The following is a 16,120-nucleotide window of genomic DNA, read 5'->3' as shown; positions in this document are numbered from 1 at the left end:
CGGCTACCACTACCTGTACCCTCAGCAATCCTTAACCCATCTCTGCAAGGGCTGGCAATGTCCAGTTAGGGATCAGGAAAAGATATCCTGCAAATAAACACTTCCTTCACTCTTACAAAAGGCCTGTAACTCCTCTGTCTTTCCTCTCTCAGTAAACCGAAACAGAGATTGCAAGTACAATTTTCAAAAACACACTCTGCTTGACAGCATGAAAGCAAACTGCTTCCAAGTGATATGACTTCAGAGACACCTTACACAAAGCAGAGCCTCCGGAAGGCAGCCTTCAGGAAGCTTTCAACTACCTAAGCTAGGGCAACTCACCTTGGCAAGCCCTGCTCGGTGAGCTCCTTGTGATTCCATGTAAGCAATGTATTTCCCAAAGTCCCGAAACTCCTCAAGGGTAGGACGAAAGGTCATGATCTTACAGCCAGGGTTCTGCGGACTTGGGTTTTCCGACCCCATCCTTCTAGGACGGCGGTAGAGCCTGAAGAGGGGAAACAAAAAGGGAGAAAGAAAGAAGAGAGGCAAAAAAAAAAAAAATGGTTAAAAACCTTTGTTTTCTTTCTACTGGCTTTAATGAATTTCACAGAAAGGCATGGATATATTTTTCATTTCTCTCCCCTTACTCCCCCAATGAAGTATTTGTAAGTACTGTCCCCTAACACAGATACAAAGAGCTTCTGCCCAAAAATCCACTTACTCTATTTGTTAGCAGGGCCCTAAGAAGGGTCAAGTATCAGGGAACTCCTGATACCAGTATCATCTGAGACATCAGATAGGGCCTAAATATAGATCATAGACTTAACATCACCCCCCTCCATTCATCACATGAAGTTGTGTCTCATCAGCATGGTGGTCACGAACCACAAACTTCTCACCACCTTCAACATCTATTCAGTGTGTGTGTGGAGCTGGCTGCCCCTCAAAGTTTTCCACCAGAATGCTTTATCCTTTTCTATATATAGTTAAAGAAACAACAGCTTTGGCCAATGCTATTTCTTGTTTTTTCATGTGCTAGGCTGTATTAAAAATCATATAATTAAGTTTCTTAAAATGTAGCTTCATTACATTTTGATTGTATTTGCAATGTACACAAAGTGTCAGACAATTCTTAAAAGAAATGTAGATGCACAACTTCAAAACATCTTCCAATGTGAAAAGCAAAATTGCTCAGTTTACTTCAAAAGTCACAGAGGGGAAAAACAAATTCAGGATGAAGTCACAATTTTGAAGGTGGACCTTTGTAAGGTTATTCTGGAAACTTATAAGGCAAGCAAATGTTTTAATGGCGTTTCAGTTGCAAAGACAACTATGAAAATATTCTCCATGTCAGAAAAGCAGCTACAGCACGTACAATACACTCAAGCTATCACGAGAGGGCAGTACGGGGCTTTTAAGGAATAAAAGGTGCAGCAACACTATGTCAACTGTGACTTCTAAATCACAAGCAAAGTATGTTTGAATTTAAATTGATTTCAAACTAGCCGAGAAGTATTCCAGATGCTACTAAAAGTACTCTTTGTGTTAGGAAAAACAAAACAGAGAAATAGTGCTATATCAGTGTTTTTAATCAGTGAGCACAGCACAAAACTCAGACTTCTCCAAAGAGGCAGCAGATACTCCCACTTGCCTCCCACAATTAAACACAACATCACACACTAATTTGGACAGACTCCACGCCCAGCTCGCCCAGGACACCTAGGTTTCCTTTACAATCTTAACTGGGTAAAACTTTTTTTTTTAATTTCAAAGGCAAATGAACAGTTTTGACTTGAAATTTTAGAAAATAGAAAATTTTAGAATTTTGCAGAGTAACTTTTCTGTAAAATTTGTCTCAGAACCATGGTTCTGCAAGTGTAAGCCCTTCCCCAATGCAGTTTCATGTATAAAACGGCAGCCCCTCACCCGCTTGTCCTGTCCTCTAGCATCTGCCTGGTGCCTCCTCAACCGCAGCGCTACTGCACCCCTAAATTAAAGGCGATGTCAGAAGGGCCCTTCCACGCCAGGAGCCAGAGATGCGAGGCACACTCCATAATAAAATCAAACTATAAAGCCCAATATTGCACAATAACCCAGAGCAAAACCAACTGAAGAGATACCATTTCACTCCCTTCACCCCGACAGCCGCATTTCCAACAGAAATTGTTGCAGTCTTAAAACAAAAAGGCCCTTTAACCAACCCCTCTCATCTTCAGAGTGGCCCTGCCCAAAGAGATTTCCAACCGTGCCATATAGAAAAAAAACCTGCTGTGTTTCGGGGTCAACATTTTACGGTAAGAATAATAATTGATCCATACCCACAAGAACAATTTACTACACAAATGTTTTGTAGAAATACAAAAATAGGAAACAGAATCTCCCATCCCGAGATGAACCACGGGGGTTGGTAAGCTCTGAGCATCCATCTGACAGAGGTTTCCTCCAAATTACTGAATAAAAACATTGTTCACCAGGAAAACACGGCTGATCCTGGTGATAAGTCGGAAGAAAAAGAAACGTGACTGTTGGAGAAGTGGGACAAAGCCAGAAACCATCCCCAAACTTTTATTCCAATGCAATCTTACTGAGAATACTTCTGCTATTTTTAAACCGGGTCTAGAAATGCCACGAAAGTTCACCCGAGCAGGAAGCACCAGGTCAGGCTCTGCAGCAGCACTGTGCACCGGCTGATCGGGAGTATCTGGCTCGGGGAAAGGAACTTGAATTCCGTCCTGAGGAGGATCTGTGCCAGCACCATCTGCTCCAGGGATGCCTTCCCAGTATTTGCAGCTTTACCCACAACCAGGGGAAAAAAAAATAGTCAAAGACAGGTTTTATCCCATCTTTTCCTTAAGATCATCTCCAGCAATTCCATTTTTTTATTCAATGAACTGGGAGTGAATAGTCAAAATACACGCTCCAACAATGCAGGGGGTGGGGGGGAATCAAAAACTACTTCATGCAGAGCTTAATCAATTAATTAAAGGCTCTACCTGCCTCAGTACAAGCAATGCCGCTCAGCACTCCGGAATTCATCTCTTTATTCTAAGGAACATCTTTACACCTGCCCGAGATAACGTTTGCTGCAATGTATGTTCATCTAACTAAACTAATTAAGCTATTACAAAAAAAATAGCCACAGAGGACATGGGAAGGGAGAATCAATCAGTTGAACTACTTCAGTCAGAGAAGTGTCCAAAGCCCCTGCCTGTACATGCTTCCCCACACCAGCCCCAAGGAGAAAAAACACCCAAGCCACAGAGAAAGCTTTGGGAGAAAAGAACTTCTTTAACTACTTTGTACATAGCAGCACTAGTGTATTTTGGATAAACAGTGACAGTATTTACTGTTACTGCCTTCCCAGCTCCTGGTATCACGGAGGACAAGGGGCCAAGGCAGCGGGACAAGCCCAGAGCTCCAACAGGAGCCCAGCCACGCTGCAGCTTCCTTCTGGGACTTTCAGGAGACGTGCTGTAGTAAGCTCACCAGCATCAGTGAGGAAGATTTCACAGCAGAATCTGACTGCTCGGAGAACACTGGAAGCATTTTTCATTCACAGCTCTGCCATGCAGCGGGGTGGATGGCGACGATGTGAACAAACTCTTCTCTCTTCACTATTAATACTGAAAAGGATGATTTTGCAGAAAGAGTCTAAGCCCCCTGTTAGTTCTTGAAAAGAAGTATTAAGGTATTTTTCTCAGCTGGGTGCATTCTGTTTCTTTGTAAGAGACTGTAACAACCCGAAATATTATGAAAAACTAATTTGCAACCACAGCAAGGAAACACTAAAACTTGTCTCCAGAGGGATGATCTCAGCGGACACAAAGAGCTGAGTTTTTAATTTCAGTGACTTCTACGTGAGACTTTTCCCCTCTAAAATGGATGTGAACCAAGACATTTTTGTGACTGAAATCCTGCACCTGTTGATTGAAACCTTTGTATGACAGAGAAAAAGCCCAAGAAACCCAGCCGAGATCAACGACTCGTGCTTGCTAAAGGACTTACAGAACTGGGAATCCTTCCTCCAGGGAAAGGCTTGGGACTTTCAAGTAGTTCCCCGCTGCTCCCCCACTACTGATCTCAGAGGAGTGGATAATGCCAACTCGTTCTCCTCCACTTTTGAGTCGGGGGGGGGGGGGGAACTTTGACTAAAGGTAGTGAGACTAGTAGAGGAAACAAACCCGCCTTTAGGCACCAGCACTGGAGCTAAATACTGTTCCTACACCCAGGGCACAGGGCTGCAAACGTAACACAAACCAGTCCTGCTGGTTTGCTATAAACCCTCTGTTATCAATCACATAAAAACACGGCTGAATTTATGACAGAGGACTCACTTTGTTTATACAGTAACACAAGAAGACCGTCTCTTAATCTTGCTAAACAAACTTAATACACTCTCTGGGATTATCAGTTTCTTTGATAAACCAGAACGCGTGTACTTTCAGAGCCCGTGAAAGAAGGCACCAGGTCTAAAGGTAAACTTCTACCCAAGTGGTGTATGCCCTGCTACCATATACATTGCGCTGTATACAACCGGCAAAAACACTTTTGAACAATCTGCTGTCTCTCCAAAAGCGCAGTTTTCCACCATCAACCCCCAGAAAACCTCTTACTGGCTTTTTGCCAAAGGCCTTGAAACCACACAGCCAAAATACAAAAAGATGAAGGAAAAGGCCCTTGGGAACATACGCCTATAGCAAAAAAGGAGAAAGTAGGCGTTCAAAATCTGGTAGACAAAACCATAGCATGCAAGCCACAGGCAGTAAAAATAACTTTGTGAGAAGAAGATACATAGCATCCACAGCGACTCCACAAGATTTCACTTGGGTTGTGTTGGAAGGGGCTGAAAAGACACACGGAAACATCCTCCTGAGCACACCCTGCAACCTGCTGCCAACTCAGAGCAGAAAATACACACGTTAGCCTGACTGCACTGGTGGTGGGCACACACGTGCTGGCACTGGCATCACACCCTGCTGAAGGAAAAAGAACCACAGCCATGAAATTTTCACAGAATAAACAAAGTGCTGGCCACAATTTGAAACAAGAGGAAATTTCACAGCAGTACCAACTTGGATAGCTACTGAGCTCCCATCCATGGCCATTTGTTCTTCTCCTGTGCCAAATATGATGATTTGTGGTGCCACAGTGCAAAACAATCAGGGAGCTGACTCTGGTTACACGGCTGTGCTTTAAAACAAGCATGTAGTCGCAGGGGTAGGACTTCTGCAGCAATAGGGCAAAGCCACCATCTCAAACCACAGCCTCATCATGCGACAAAGAGAGTTACAGGAAAAGTCTTAATGGATTAAACCTTCCTAGGAGGCACACGTATAACAAATTCTCCTCCTACAGCATAGTCTCTCTTCCCCAAACAGGAGAGCTTGTTAGCTCCTACAGAAACTAGAGTTTGTACACACTAAAAAAATGGATTGAGGTTACTGGTGCTCTTCAGTCGAATTGCCCTTTTATTACAGAACACTGAGCCTACTAACTCTTAATCTAATCAATGCAGACAACAAACATCACTGCACTTGTAACACCAGTAAAACTGCTGTTAGCAGTTAAGAAAATTAAGTTCCACAGCTCATTACACTACGTAAGGACAGTGAATTATACACCCTTGCAGGAGACCATCTAAGGACAACACACACCAAACCAAGGCAGGAAAGTGCAGTAAGTCCCATATATTGAGGCAAAAAAGAGGAGATATAATGAGAAGATCTAAATGAGGCACATCTAAATAGCTTAGATAATTGAAGGCATAAAGATGTCGTTTCCAGCACAAAGCACAAAAATCATTAATATATAACAAATTATTCCTTTCAATGCTGAAAACATAGCAGCTCAGTCTTTGGGAAAATATTCTGAGTGCATTCCACTCCTGAGTGGAGGAAGCTGCTATCAGGCAAGCAATTTACTGTTTTAATACTTTAGAAAGATAAAGAAACGCACGTATCTTAAGCAAGGTTTTTAAATCATACAAACAAAACCTTAAAACCTCCCTTGCCCTCCATTTTTCTTTATAACCCTCTGGATGTATCAGAGCACAATCAAAGCCTGGCAGCACTGTGCAACACAACAGGAAACTGAGTATCAATGGCAATAAATTCTCTAATCTGGTTTCAACACCCAAATTGTTCAACCTTCTGTCTTCCTGCCTTACCTGGCAATTTCCCTTGAAAACTCATGGCTATTGATCCAAATACATCTACTAAACCTTCCCTGCCCTTTCAATAATAACTAGAAAAAGAGAGGTTGGACTCATCCTAGGATTCCTCATCCTAGGACAGGCTGGACAGCATATTAAGATTAACTCGTTACCTGGACATGGTTCCCACCAGCCAACACGGCGTGCCTCACTTCACCATCATCACTGAGAAGCAAACTACTTTGCATCTACCACTGTGCCCTCTCCAGAAACTTCAAGAACGTTGAACACTGGAAATCCATCCTTACCTCATCACGTACCTCAGGATGCCCTGGCTCTGCAGCTGTACCCAGAGTTCCTCTTTCAAGTGAGACCCACTGGTAGGACTGGTAGAAGTTTTAACTACTTCTACCAGTGCCTGGAAAACTGAAAACCTGAACAAAGGACTTAAACTCGGTCATTTATCTCAGTGTCCTCAATTAAACTGTCAATGGGTTGGTTTTAGGCCCATTCTCAGGGAGAGAAGGCCAAGTCAGGCACTGATAGAGTGTGGGAAGAGGCAGAGCCATCTCCCTCCCCTGCAGGAACACACACTTGTTATCAGCAAAAACAAAAATATGTAGAACAGAGTCAGACAGCCAAGTAGCAACACAGGAAATCAGGATTCACAGCCTCTTTACAAGATTTTACCTCCCTCTGCTCTTTGCCAGAAGGGCTCTGAGATATGCTTTGGGGGAACTTCTGCCCTAGGAGCCACATGCCAGGCTGGGACCTGCGGCTGGGCTTGGGCTGCAGGCTCCCTTCAGGATTCATAAATAGGAAAGCTCACGGCCTGTGAATCTTGCCCAAGTCTATACTTCAATTCCCTGGCACACTGGAAATGAAAATGTTTAGTTTGAAGGGGGGAAAAAAAAAAAGAAAATATCTGATCCTCAACCAAAAATACTGTAAAGTTACAAAATGAAAGCAAAAACCAACAAAATACAGACTTTAAGTGTGCCTGAATGAACTTCATTCTGACCCAGTATTTTTCAGGCATTTCCCACACAGTAAGGTAAGAATCCTGTTCTTTAAAGAATTCTCTAAATTGAGAATTCTTGACTCATTATTTGACTACTAAGTACTGTGCACAAATATTAATGAAAACCTCACATGTTTATTTGAAATGTTTTTTTTTTTTTTTTGATGAATTAGGCTGGAACATAGAGAGCAGATTCTTCTATCTCCATCTATTTTCTTTCTCAGTAAACCAACTAATTATACTCAAATTTGCATCTAGATCCTCATGGATCAGGCACTATCAGAAGTTCCATAGCAGAACAAGATAAACTTTTGCAAAACATCAAGACTGCATCCAGAATAGGCAGTTTTGTATCACTGGCTTTAGAGAAGACGTTTTGCAAGCATAGCACAGACAACTTTCCTTTCTTCCCCTTTATTCCCAAGAATCAGATTACAGTGTTTAGACAAAGAGAGTGTAAATTCATAAATCTGCAGTTCGTTGTGGTGTTGCTCAGCCCAGTTTTAAATGACTGTAAGATTACAGCAAGAATTTTAAACGCCTTTTCCTCAGAATTTATATACTCCATTCATTACATTTTTAACCTCCTAATTGCTTTGAGTTTTATATATCCTTCATAAGGTCTAAGTAAACAGAGGAAAGATTGGAGAAAGAGGAACAGAGAGACAACATTCCCACACAGGCACGGTGAGCACCCACCAGCCAAGCAGATGAAGATCTACAGTGCAGGGATTTGACAAATTAGAGTATCTTCTATTAAATTTTACACTCCACAAGGCCTCTCCAGAATTCCAGATTCTCCTGTACTTGAAATCAAGCAGCATATGTGGCTCATTAAAGTAAAATTAAATTTTCCCTGAAAACATCCTCTCAGCTATATAAGTGTACAGTTACTCATACATTTCTTCAAACTGCAGCAAAATTTAGTCACAAATAGCATTTAAAAGCAGAAACAGTGTTTAGATTTAAGAGCAATAAATCTGTAAGAAATTAAAACAGTTCATTATTGCCTGAAGCAAGGTAGTCAACAGCCTTCTGTAATGTTTATTTCTGACTAAATTCAGAATCAGTACCCAACTGTCTCTCCCCTTAAATTCCCTGGTTTACTGAATATGCAAGATAAACTCACACTAAAAACACACAAATCAGCACAGCGCTACTGAGACAGAATCTGTAACCAGGTAGCTTATGAATTTCAGTTTACTGCGTGACACAACAGTTAATCTCTGCTGTCTTTTATTACCTCCACTATATTAACTGCAAGGCTATAAAAGTATTTTTAAAAAATAATTAAAAAGCATTTAACCTGGACTGGTTCTTTTCAGAGGCTTTACTGTGACTTTGGATCTTTGATGCCAGGTACACAAAACTACTTTGGGTTCACTTTGCTAGAATATGAAGACCAGCATTTAGGAGCTCACCATTTCAAACTGGAAGACCACAGTGAAAGCAGAAACCTCCAGCCCACACCTGGAGCAACTGAGATTAAAAAAAGTACCTCTTTTTATGTATTCTGTTCAGTCTGCACAAGAATTCAAAGCCCCAACGCACAACACTTGAATTCAATGCAGCAGTGCTGCAAACCTTAAAATGTTGTAAAGTAACCCATAGTCTATTATTCTGATCAGAAATTGCATGCATTTCAGGAAACCTGATTACTGCATCGCTTTGTACAAAAAGGTAATTCCTATATCTGATTAATACCTTAATGAGGACTAATTCCCAACAGTCTTCCTCCAGCAAACCTGCCAGAACTACAAGCCTGCAGCAACGTTCTCAGTAACTCCGCTCGACTTCTTCTCTAGGTTGCTTCAGATTTTTTCAAGACAGAATTTCAACAAATTTGATTGTTTTAAGTGCTTTTGACTATTTTGCCAATGTAAAAATCGAAATCTTGGTTGCATTTTTTTGCACAAGGTGCTTTAGGTCCCGTCTAGAGTGGGTGTGACACACTGACCCAGATTCCGGGCTTAAGAGCAGCTGCATTGCCAGAAAATCTACTGGGGAAGAGACTGAGCAAGAGGCAAAGCCAGCAGGCGGAGGGACAGGACTAAGAAGCGTAACACAGCTCCTACAGCTCCAGAAGTGCACTTCAGCAGGAACACCCATCCTCAGCTGCACCTGTAAATAACTTTAAATCCTCATGGTCACAGAGAGAAGCAGGGGGAACCCCACAGTCTTCTGGTAGGCATCTCATTTCACATCCATTTCACACTTCTTAGCCAAAATCACAACTGAAAGGAGTGACAATTTAAAACCTAAATTAAAGCAAAACCTGGCAGAAAACCAAGCTAGTTTCACATTAAGCTTCAAGGTAACATTAAACAATTTTAATCTCTCCCAGCTCAGTTTTATCTAGTTCTTATCTCGGGAAGCTACAGCTCCAAACCTTAACACATACATCACAGCCAAAGCTGCACTGCTTGTTTTGCCAATACAGAACTGAGAATATGGCAAACTTCATATAAACTTCTTATCTACAACAAAAAAAAAAAAAAACACACAAACCCAGAGGCTCACCAAAGTCCTCCCTATACTCTGAATGAATATTGGAAATTATAAAGGAATATCAGAACACCTCAGGAAATCATCTTAACACACCACTAACTGCCAACATTGTCATTTTAGGCCATATACAACTACAGTATTTTTATCAAATAGGTTTAGGAAACGAAAGAACAATCCTATATTTTCCAAGAAACTGGGAATTGTGGGGTTTTTCACGAGCCTTCTGGCACAGCAAAGAAAAAAAAAAAGCATTAAGTTACAGGTCCTTTTTGCCATGACTGAGGCACACACAGACTAAATAAGGATCTTATACTACACAAAAACATTGCAACAGAATACAAATGCATTCTCCCGTGTCAGCAGCCATCCAGTAAGAACATAACTGAGAAACTGCTTAATTTATAAAAGAGAATAATCTGCTCCATGAAAATATACATTAAAGTATTTAAATCATGGTAATAAGTGACTATATCTGTAAGCTGTAACAAGACAGAACATATTTGGTCCAAAACGATTTTTTTTTTTTTTCAGAAAAAAATCCTACTAAGCAAGATCAGTTTACTGAAAAATACTGAAAATGGAAAAACACCTTTCTCATCCCACAATGATTTTACACTGAGAACAATAGCACGACATTAATATCACTAAACCTATGTAAAACGACAGGATTTTTTTGCTCTACTCAAGGATTTCAGTTTGCTAGTGCATCAAATGAACAAACCATCTTTTAATTCTTAAATAGATGACAAATAATTACTTCACACAGTGCCTTGCACAGCCACAGAGAATCCTGATGGCATCCAAATATATTAAGCAAATCCTCCACTTGCAGTGACATATTTAGCTGTCATCCATCTTTGATATTAACAGATGCTATATTGCAAGTAATGCTGCATATAGCACAAGCAGACAACGAACGGACAGACAGTAACAGGCGTTGCAAATCCTTTTCAGTGGCACAGGGTAAAACAGTAAAAAGTGAGTCAGAAAGGGTGGAAAATTCACCAGTCTGCAGTTCTTCTATATTGCCTAGAACTAATTAAAAGGAAATAAAGTTTCTAATTCTTACGACTGCAAAGAGATTCTCATAACATGTGAACTGATGCATGGCTGTCTCTGCCTGCAGCAAGACAGAGCTATTATTTCTACTTACATGTGAACTTCCCCATTCATCGAAATTAGATGTAAACTTTGAAGGCTAATTACAGCTACCTGAATGCCAACACATTGTTTACTGTATTACAGCTGGACATCCTAGTACAACATAATACATAACTCTTGATAAAACATACAAAAAACCCCCCATATAGCTAACATGTTTATCCAGCATGTCTGGACAAACTGGTTTTCCCAACTCATATAAAATTTCTTGAGACCTCTTATATGGAAATAGCTCGAAGTTTTCAGAAGTTGCCTATATTTTTGAGAATTTGAAACGCCCAGTGCCTGCAGATCTGTATAACAATTAATCTTATCTGTGAAATGAGGGAGTTGAAGGTATCCCTAGAAATAGTTTTCATTTTGCTCCAACAGTTCAGTTTAACAGGCCGGTAAGTAGTTTTAAGTACCATTTGCCTCAGACCAATAACCAGCATTGTCTAGAGGAAATAGGTGGGATTCTCCCTGAAAGTGCATTTCCCTATCAACTTCTCATCAAAAGCTGGTGAAACATCCTACTTACAAAAACCCACGTTCACCCTAAAGTCAAACTCTGAATGTCAGACCCGTGCACTCTGTTCTTTCGCCCATGTGTTCTAACTTACTGAGAAAACTTCTTACATATAACACCATATCTGTGCTGGTCCCACTGGACTGGTTAAAGGAATTCTCTCTTTTCAAGGAGAAAAAAAAAAGGAGAAAGAATAATACATTACCAAGTGTTGGACAGCAGTTTCCCGTCTAAAGATGTTTCAGTGAGTGTCCTGTACATGAACGTTAGCTCTGGAACAGGGAATCAAGTATATCCACCTACATACACTTTGCATAGGAGTAACTCCTACTACTCATGAGAATGAAACAGCCGTTGATTCCTTTTGGCACCGGAGGAGTGAGTCTACCTGCCTCAACTTCTTTCACTTATTACAGGGGAACCTAAGAATTAGGAACTTACTGTCAAAAAACAATTACTCCCTACGTACTCCAACAGTTATGTAATTGCTGAAATATAACTGTAAGTTTTAAATTCTAGTCTTAAGATTTCTAGTGATTATGTGAATTTTAACAAAACAGGAAAAGGAAATAGAAAAAAGGAAAAGTTCATAAGAAAGAAGTGACTTTGAGTGAAAAGGGGGGGAAAAAAAAAAAAAACCACAACAGGTTTCTGATGAACAGAGTTCCATAAAATTGACTCCTTTTGGTGAAAGGAAACTTAACTTTGGAAGGGTCAAGCTTGATATAGCACGATAACGTATTTACACTGCCCCAGCACAAAGACAACTGAGTCACATAGCAGAACTCCAATGTTCTAGGCCTTAACAGCAACACAAAAACAATTCGTGCCCCGAACAGCACCCATTCTCTACAGCAGCTTTTATTCAAAAGTACAAAAATTAAAGAACGTGTCTAAAACTAAACCTAATTTGTGACTTTTACCCTTTAAAACAAAGGGGTCCAAAGCACACTTTTTGCAATATACCGAGCCCCTACGCAGCCATAGGTACCATCTTCAAGAATAAGAATCAAAGCCAGCATTACAGGAAAGCCAACCTTTAGATGAAGGGTTTCCTGAATAGTTTCCCCTTCCACCACATACTACGTCGCAAAAGAGCCTAACACATCTTCTATGTATTTCTTTAAAAAAAAGGGCAAACCGTGCAGCTAAAACGCAGGGCAGGTCACCACAGCGTGACCGCACAGACCATTTCTGCAGGTCACAACTGTTCCAGGGCCGGTCATCTCACTTTTTCACCCTGCAACGTTTGTGCTCAAGGCTGCTTAGCAAGGGGCAAGAGGAAGGACCTCTGCGTATAACCACGGGTTTCTATTCACGTCAGGCTTATTACCAAAAAAAAACCAGCTTAGGTTTGACCCCAGACTTTGACAGTCTCTGGAGAGAGGAAAAAAAAAAAAAAGAAGATGCCTGTGTCAGATTCTTGCCACCGTGCTCCCGGCCTGCAGCACCGCCGGGAGATCCACCACAGCATCCCGGACCTACCGGCAGCTCCGCGCCGCCACCAGCTCCCCTCACCCAGCGCAACCCCCGTTGCCAACCGCCGGGCAACCGGTTGAGTCTCCACCGCAACCAACCGACCCCCCACGGCAACCACCGCCCCAGGCCCAACCGCCACCCGCGGCCGGTACCCCCGGAGACGGGGGGGACCGTTGGGGACCGTTTTTCACCGTTTTTGACCGTTGGGGACCGTTTTGGGCAAAATGGGGCCTCCTACCGCCCCAAAAAAATGAAATTTTGTGCTAAAACACCGCGATCAGACGCGGAGCCTTCCGCGGACACGCGCCGGGGCCCAAAGCACCGGGGGAGGGTGTGCGGCGGGGAGAACACGGCGGGGTGCGGGGACGGGGGCAGAGGGGGGGCTCCTACCGCGCCGCCCCAAGACAAAGCGACCGCTGGGCCGGAAAGAGCCGGTCGCGACGGGCCCGGCCCGGCCTCTGGCCACACAGGCCGGGCCCCCCCCCTCCCCGGGGCCAGCGCCCGGCGGCGGCCGAGGGCCGGGCCGCGAGGAGGAGGGCCGGCTGGCGGAGGGCCGCCGTCCGGAAGCGAGAGGCGAAGCCGGGGCCCGTCGCTGAGGAGAGGCGGTGGGGAAGGGGCTCGGCCTGGGAAAGGCCGGCGGGACGGAGCCCGGCGAGCCGGGGGGCGGGCAGCGCCGAGCTGCGGGGGGCTCCGGCGCCGCGGTCCCGGGGGTGGAGCCGCAGGCGGCGGCAGGGCCCCCGCGGGCAAAGGAGGGAGGGGGAGAGGGACAGAGGCCGGCGCCGGCCGCCCCCGTACCTGCTCTCGCGGACGGTCCCAGGCGGCGGCGGCCCCGTCTGCGCAGCGCCGAGCGGCCCGGCGCGGGGGGCAGAGCGGAAGGGGGGCGCTGAGGAGAGCGCAGCGCCCCGCGGACAGCACCTGCCGCCCGCCTCCTCGCCCTGCTCGTTGGCTGCGGCCGACGCCGCCTCCATGGCGATTGGGCGTTTCGCCGCTGAGAGGCGGCGGTTGCGTCCCATGGTGGAGCTGTTCTCCAAATAACAAGACGAGCGTGTCCGTTGATTGGTGAGTTGCTCGGGGTAACGGCCCGCCCACTAACAATCGGGGCAAACCGTCGCTCTCACGTCGCTCAGTCGCCTTCCACCAATAGAAAGCGGTCGTTGGGAGACGGCCGCTCGCCCTCGGCTGCTATTGGGCGAGCGAGCGTTAAGGCGGGATTCGATAGGCGGCGCGGGGTGCCCGTCAGCGGCGCGCGGCGCTGCGCTCCGGCGGGGGCGCGAGGCGGTGAGTACGTGAGGAGCCGCACAGCAGCGCGCGAGGCGGGGGGGGGGGGGGGGGCGCTGCGGCCGCCCTGCGCCAATGGGGCGGGAAGGGACCGCCCCCCCCCACCCCCCGCGGCCTGTGGCGGCCTCATGGCGGCCGGGCAGGTGGGCCAGGCCTCGGCGGCCCATCCTTAACCTGCCCCCGCTCCCCCGGCTCGTCCCAGCCTGAGGTGGACCCGCACAGGCCCGAGCTGCCCCCTTGCCCACAGCGCGGGGGGAGCATCAGGGCTGCTGCAGTCACTTCCCCCCCTGAGGAAATCCCGGAGCAGGGGTAGCACAATCGCGTTAAAGATGGCCCACGACCATTGCACAGCAAGACAGGCACAGCGCCAGCAACGCCTTTGGCCAACTTGGGGTTTTCTCAACGAGCTCAACCCACAGGGCAGAGACAGAGCAGCCCCCACCTCCCCTCTTCCCTGGCACCTGGACCCTGAAGGGGGGAGCAGTCCCCGGGGGACCCGAGGAACCACAGCACCCGAGTGAAATCGGTGTAAAAAGGGATCAGGTAACACGCTCAAGCCCTCACGATAGTCAGGTGGTACTTCTGGGCTCCTTGTAGACTCCAGCTTTAAAAAAAAAAAGAAAAAAAGAGAAAAAAAGTTAACTACTGCCAGTGTGGTGAATCTGCCTCTCCCCACCCGTTCATTCTTTAAAGGCACTGGGATTTGCCCCGACAGACGATGGCCGCAGTACCGTGCCATGATGGCAGCCTGATTTTGGACAGAGCACCCACCTCAGCGCTGCAGCATCCCTCTTCTGCCGAGCTGTGGAGAGGCCACAGGTCGCGACAAGTCCCCGTCTGCTCCCAGCCCAGGCTCCAGCACTCACCCCACAACCTCACTCGCTCTCACCCCACGGCCGAAACTTTTCAAACTGGCTGCAGTTACAGGGCCGTGGACGCCTGCCAGGATGAAGAAGGATCTGGGGCATTTCTTAATTTGGGCTCAGTTAAAGTGTGCAGACCATAGATTCTGTACACTTGCTGGGAACCGAGATGGGAATTCCCAAAATAGAAGATACTTGGGTTGGTTTTTTTTCAACCTTGTTATTCTTGCTTCCTGATTCCTTATCCACAAAACACTTATTTTACCAAATCACATACTAGATATTTACTCCAGAATTTCACAATATAAACGTACACAAGTATGTACGGGAAATGAAGCATCATCCTACTAATAACCTATACCATTAAAACACACAATCCCTTCCTATCCAAAGCCACACACCAGCTCACTTCATAGCACAGTAATTTTCCTAGTAGAGCTTTATGTTGAGATCTACAAGCCCCAATTGATGAAGTGTCTAATTTCCAGATAAATTCTCCTTCATCCTAAATAAACACTAAAACTCAGAATACTGAAAACTATGTAGGAAAACAAGGCTCATTTTCCAAACAAAAACAATAAGGAAGTCATTGCAATCGGTTCTTTCAATTTAAATACACAGACACTTCCTCAGTTTCACCCCCTTCCCCCAAATTCTTCTCATCACAATATCAAATGAGATTTAAATACCTGAAATTGAAAGTGTTCAATGTTAACAGTAACCTTAAAATGAACTTATTTCAAAGAGGGCAGATGAAGCAGCAGTTGCACAATTACACAGCTTTTGTTTTCAACATCATAAATGCCTTTATGTTTTCCTCATTTACTTCATCTGCGTTTGTTTATGAAAATCTCAGTGTTGGAATTCATTTCTCTGGTTTGATGAGCTGAGGGAAATGCTCACACTACCTGCTATAAACACCTCCAATACGATGCATGACATGGCACTTCTAACAATTTTGGTTTTATTCATTAAATGTGCAGACAATTCCAATCGCCAGTTGATATTTGGATTTTAGTACTGTGGAACTCTAACGTAAGCTTTGCCCCCAGAAGAGAGAGATTTTGGGAATCCTTGGGTTTTTTCAGTTGAACATAACATATGCCTTTCACTAGTGCCTAGAAGCAAAAGATTTTGAAGAATATCAAATTAGTGATTTCCCAGTTTCTTTG

General features: G+C 44.7%; 1 protein-coding gene and 1 long non-coding RNA gene across 4 annotated transcripts in view; one reads left to right on the top strand and one right to left on the bottom strand.

Moving 5' to 3' along the window:
• Positions 1 to 13,820, bottom strand: part of KDM4B (lysine demethylase 4B) — a 92,780-nt gene extending 78,960 nt beyond the window's left edge. For 2 of the 3 annotated variants that reach the window (XM_074851689.1, XM_074851690.1), the window contains exons 1-2: positions 13,603 to 13,819; positions 322 to 484 (exon numbers count right to left, since the gene is read on the bottom strand). In XM_074851689.1, the coding sequence (XP_074707790.1) occupies positions 322 to 484; positions 13,603 to 13,775 (336 nt within the window). In that variant the 5' untranslated portion in view covers positions 13,776 to 13,819. Of the gene's footprint in view, positions 1 to 321; positions 485 to 13,602 lie in introns of all 3 variants that reach the window. The other variant, XM_074851691.1, reaches the window with a different exon arrangement.
• Positions 13,821 to 14,011: 191 nt separating this feature from the next.
• LOC141935363 (uncharacterized) lies at positions 14,012 to 15,939 on the top strand. The gene is made up of 2 exons (XR_012626550.1): positions 14,012 to 14,085; positions 14,779 to 15,939. It is a non-coding gene; the product is annotated as an uncharacterized LOC141935363 (long non-coding RNA).
• The last annotated feature ends 181 nt before the right edge of the window (positions 15,940 to 16,120 follow it).

Source organism: Strix uralensis, chromosome 27 (assembly GCF_047716275.1).
Source record: "Strix uralensis isolate ZFMK-TIS-50842 chromosome 27, bStrUra1, whole genome shotgun sequence".
Classification (NCBI taxonomy): Eukaryota; Metazoa; Chordata; class Aves; order Strigiformes; family Strigidae; genus Strix; species Strix uralensis.
The sequence above is the reverse complement of the archived record's forward strand: the minus strand, read 5'-3'. Positions and strand labels throughout refer to the sequence as shown.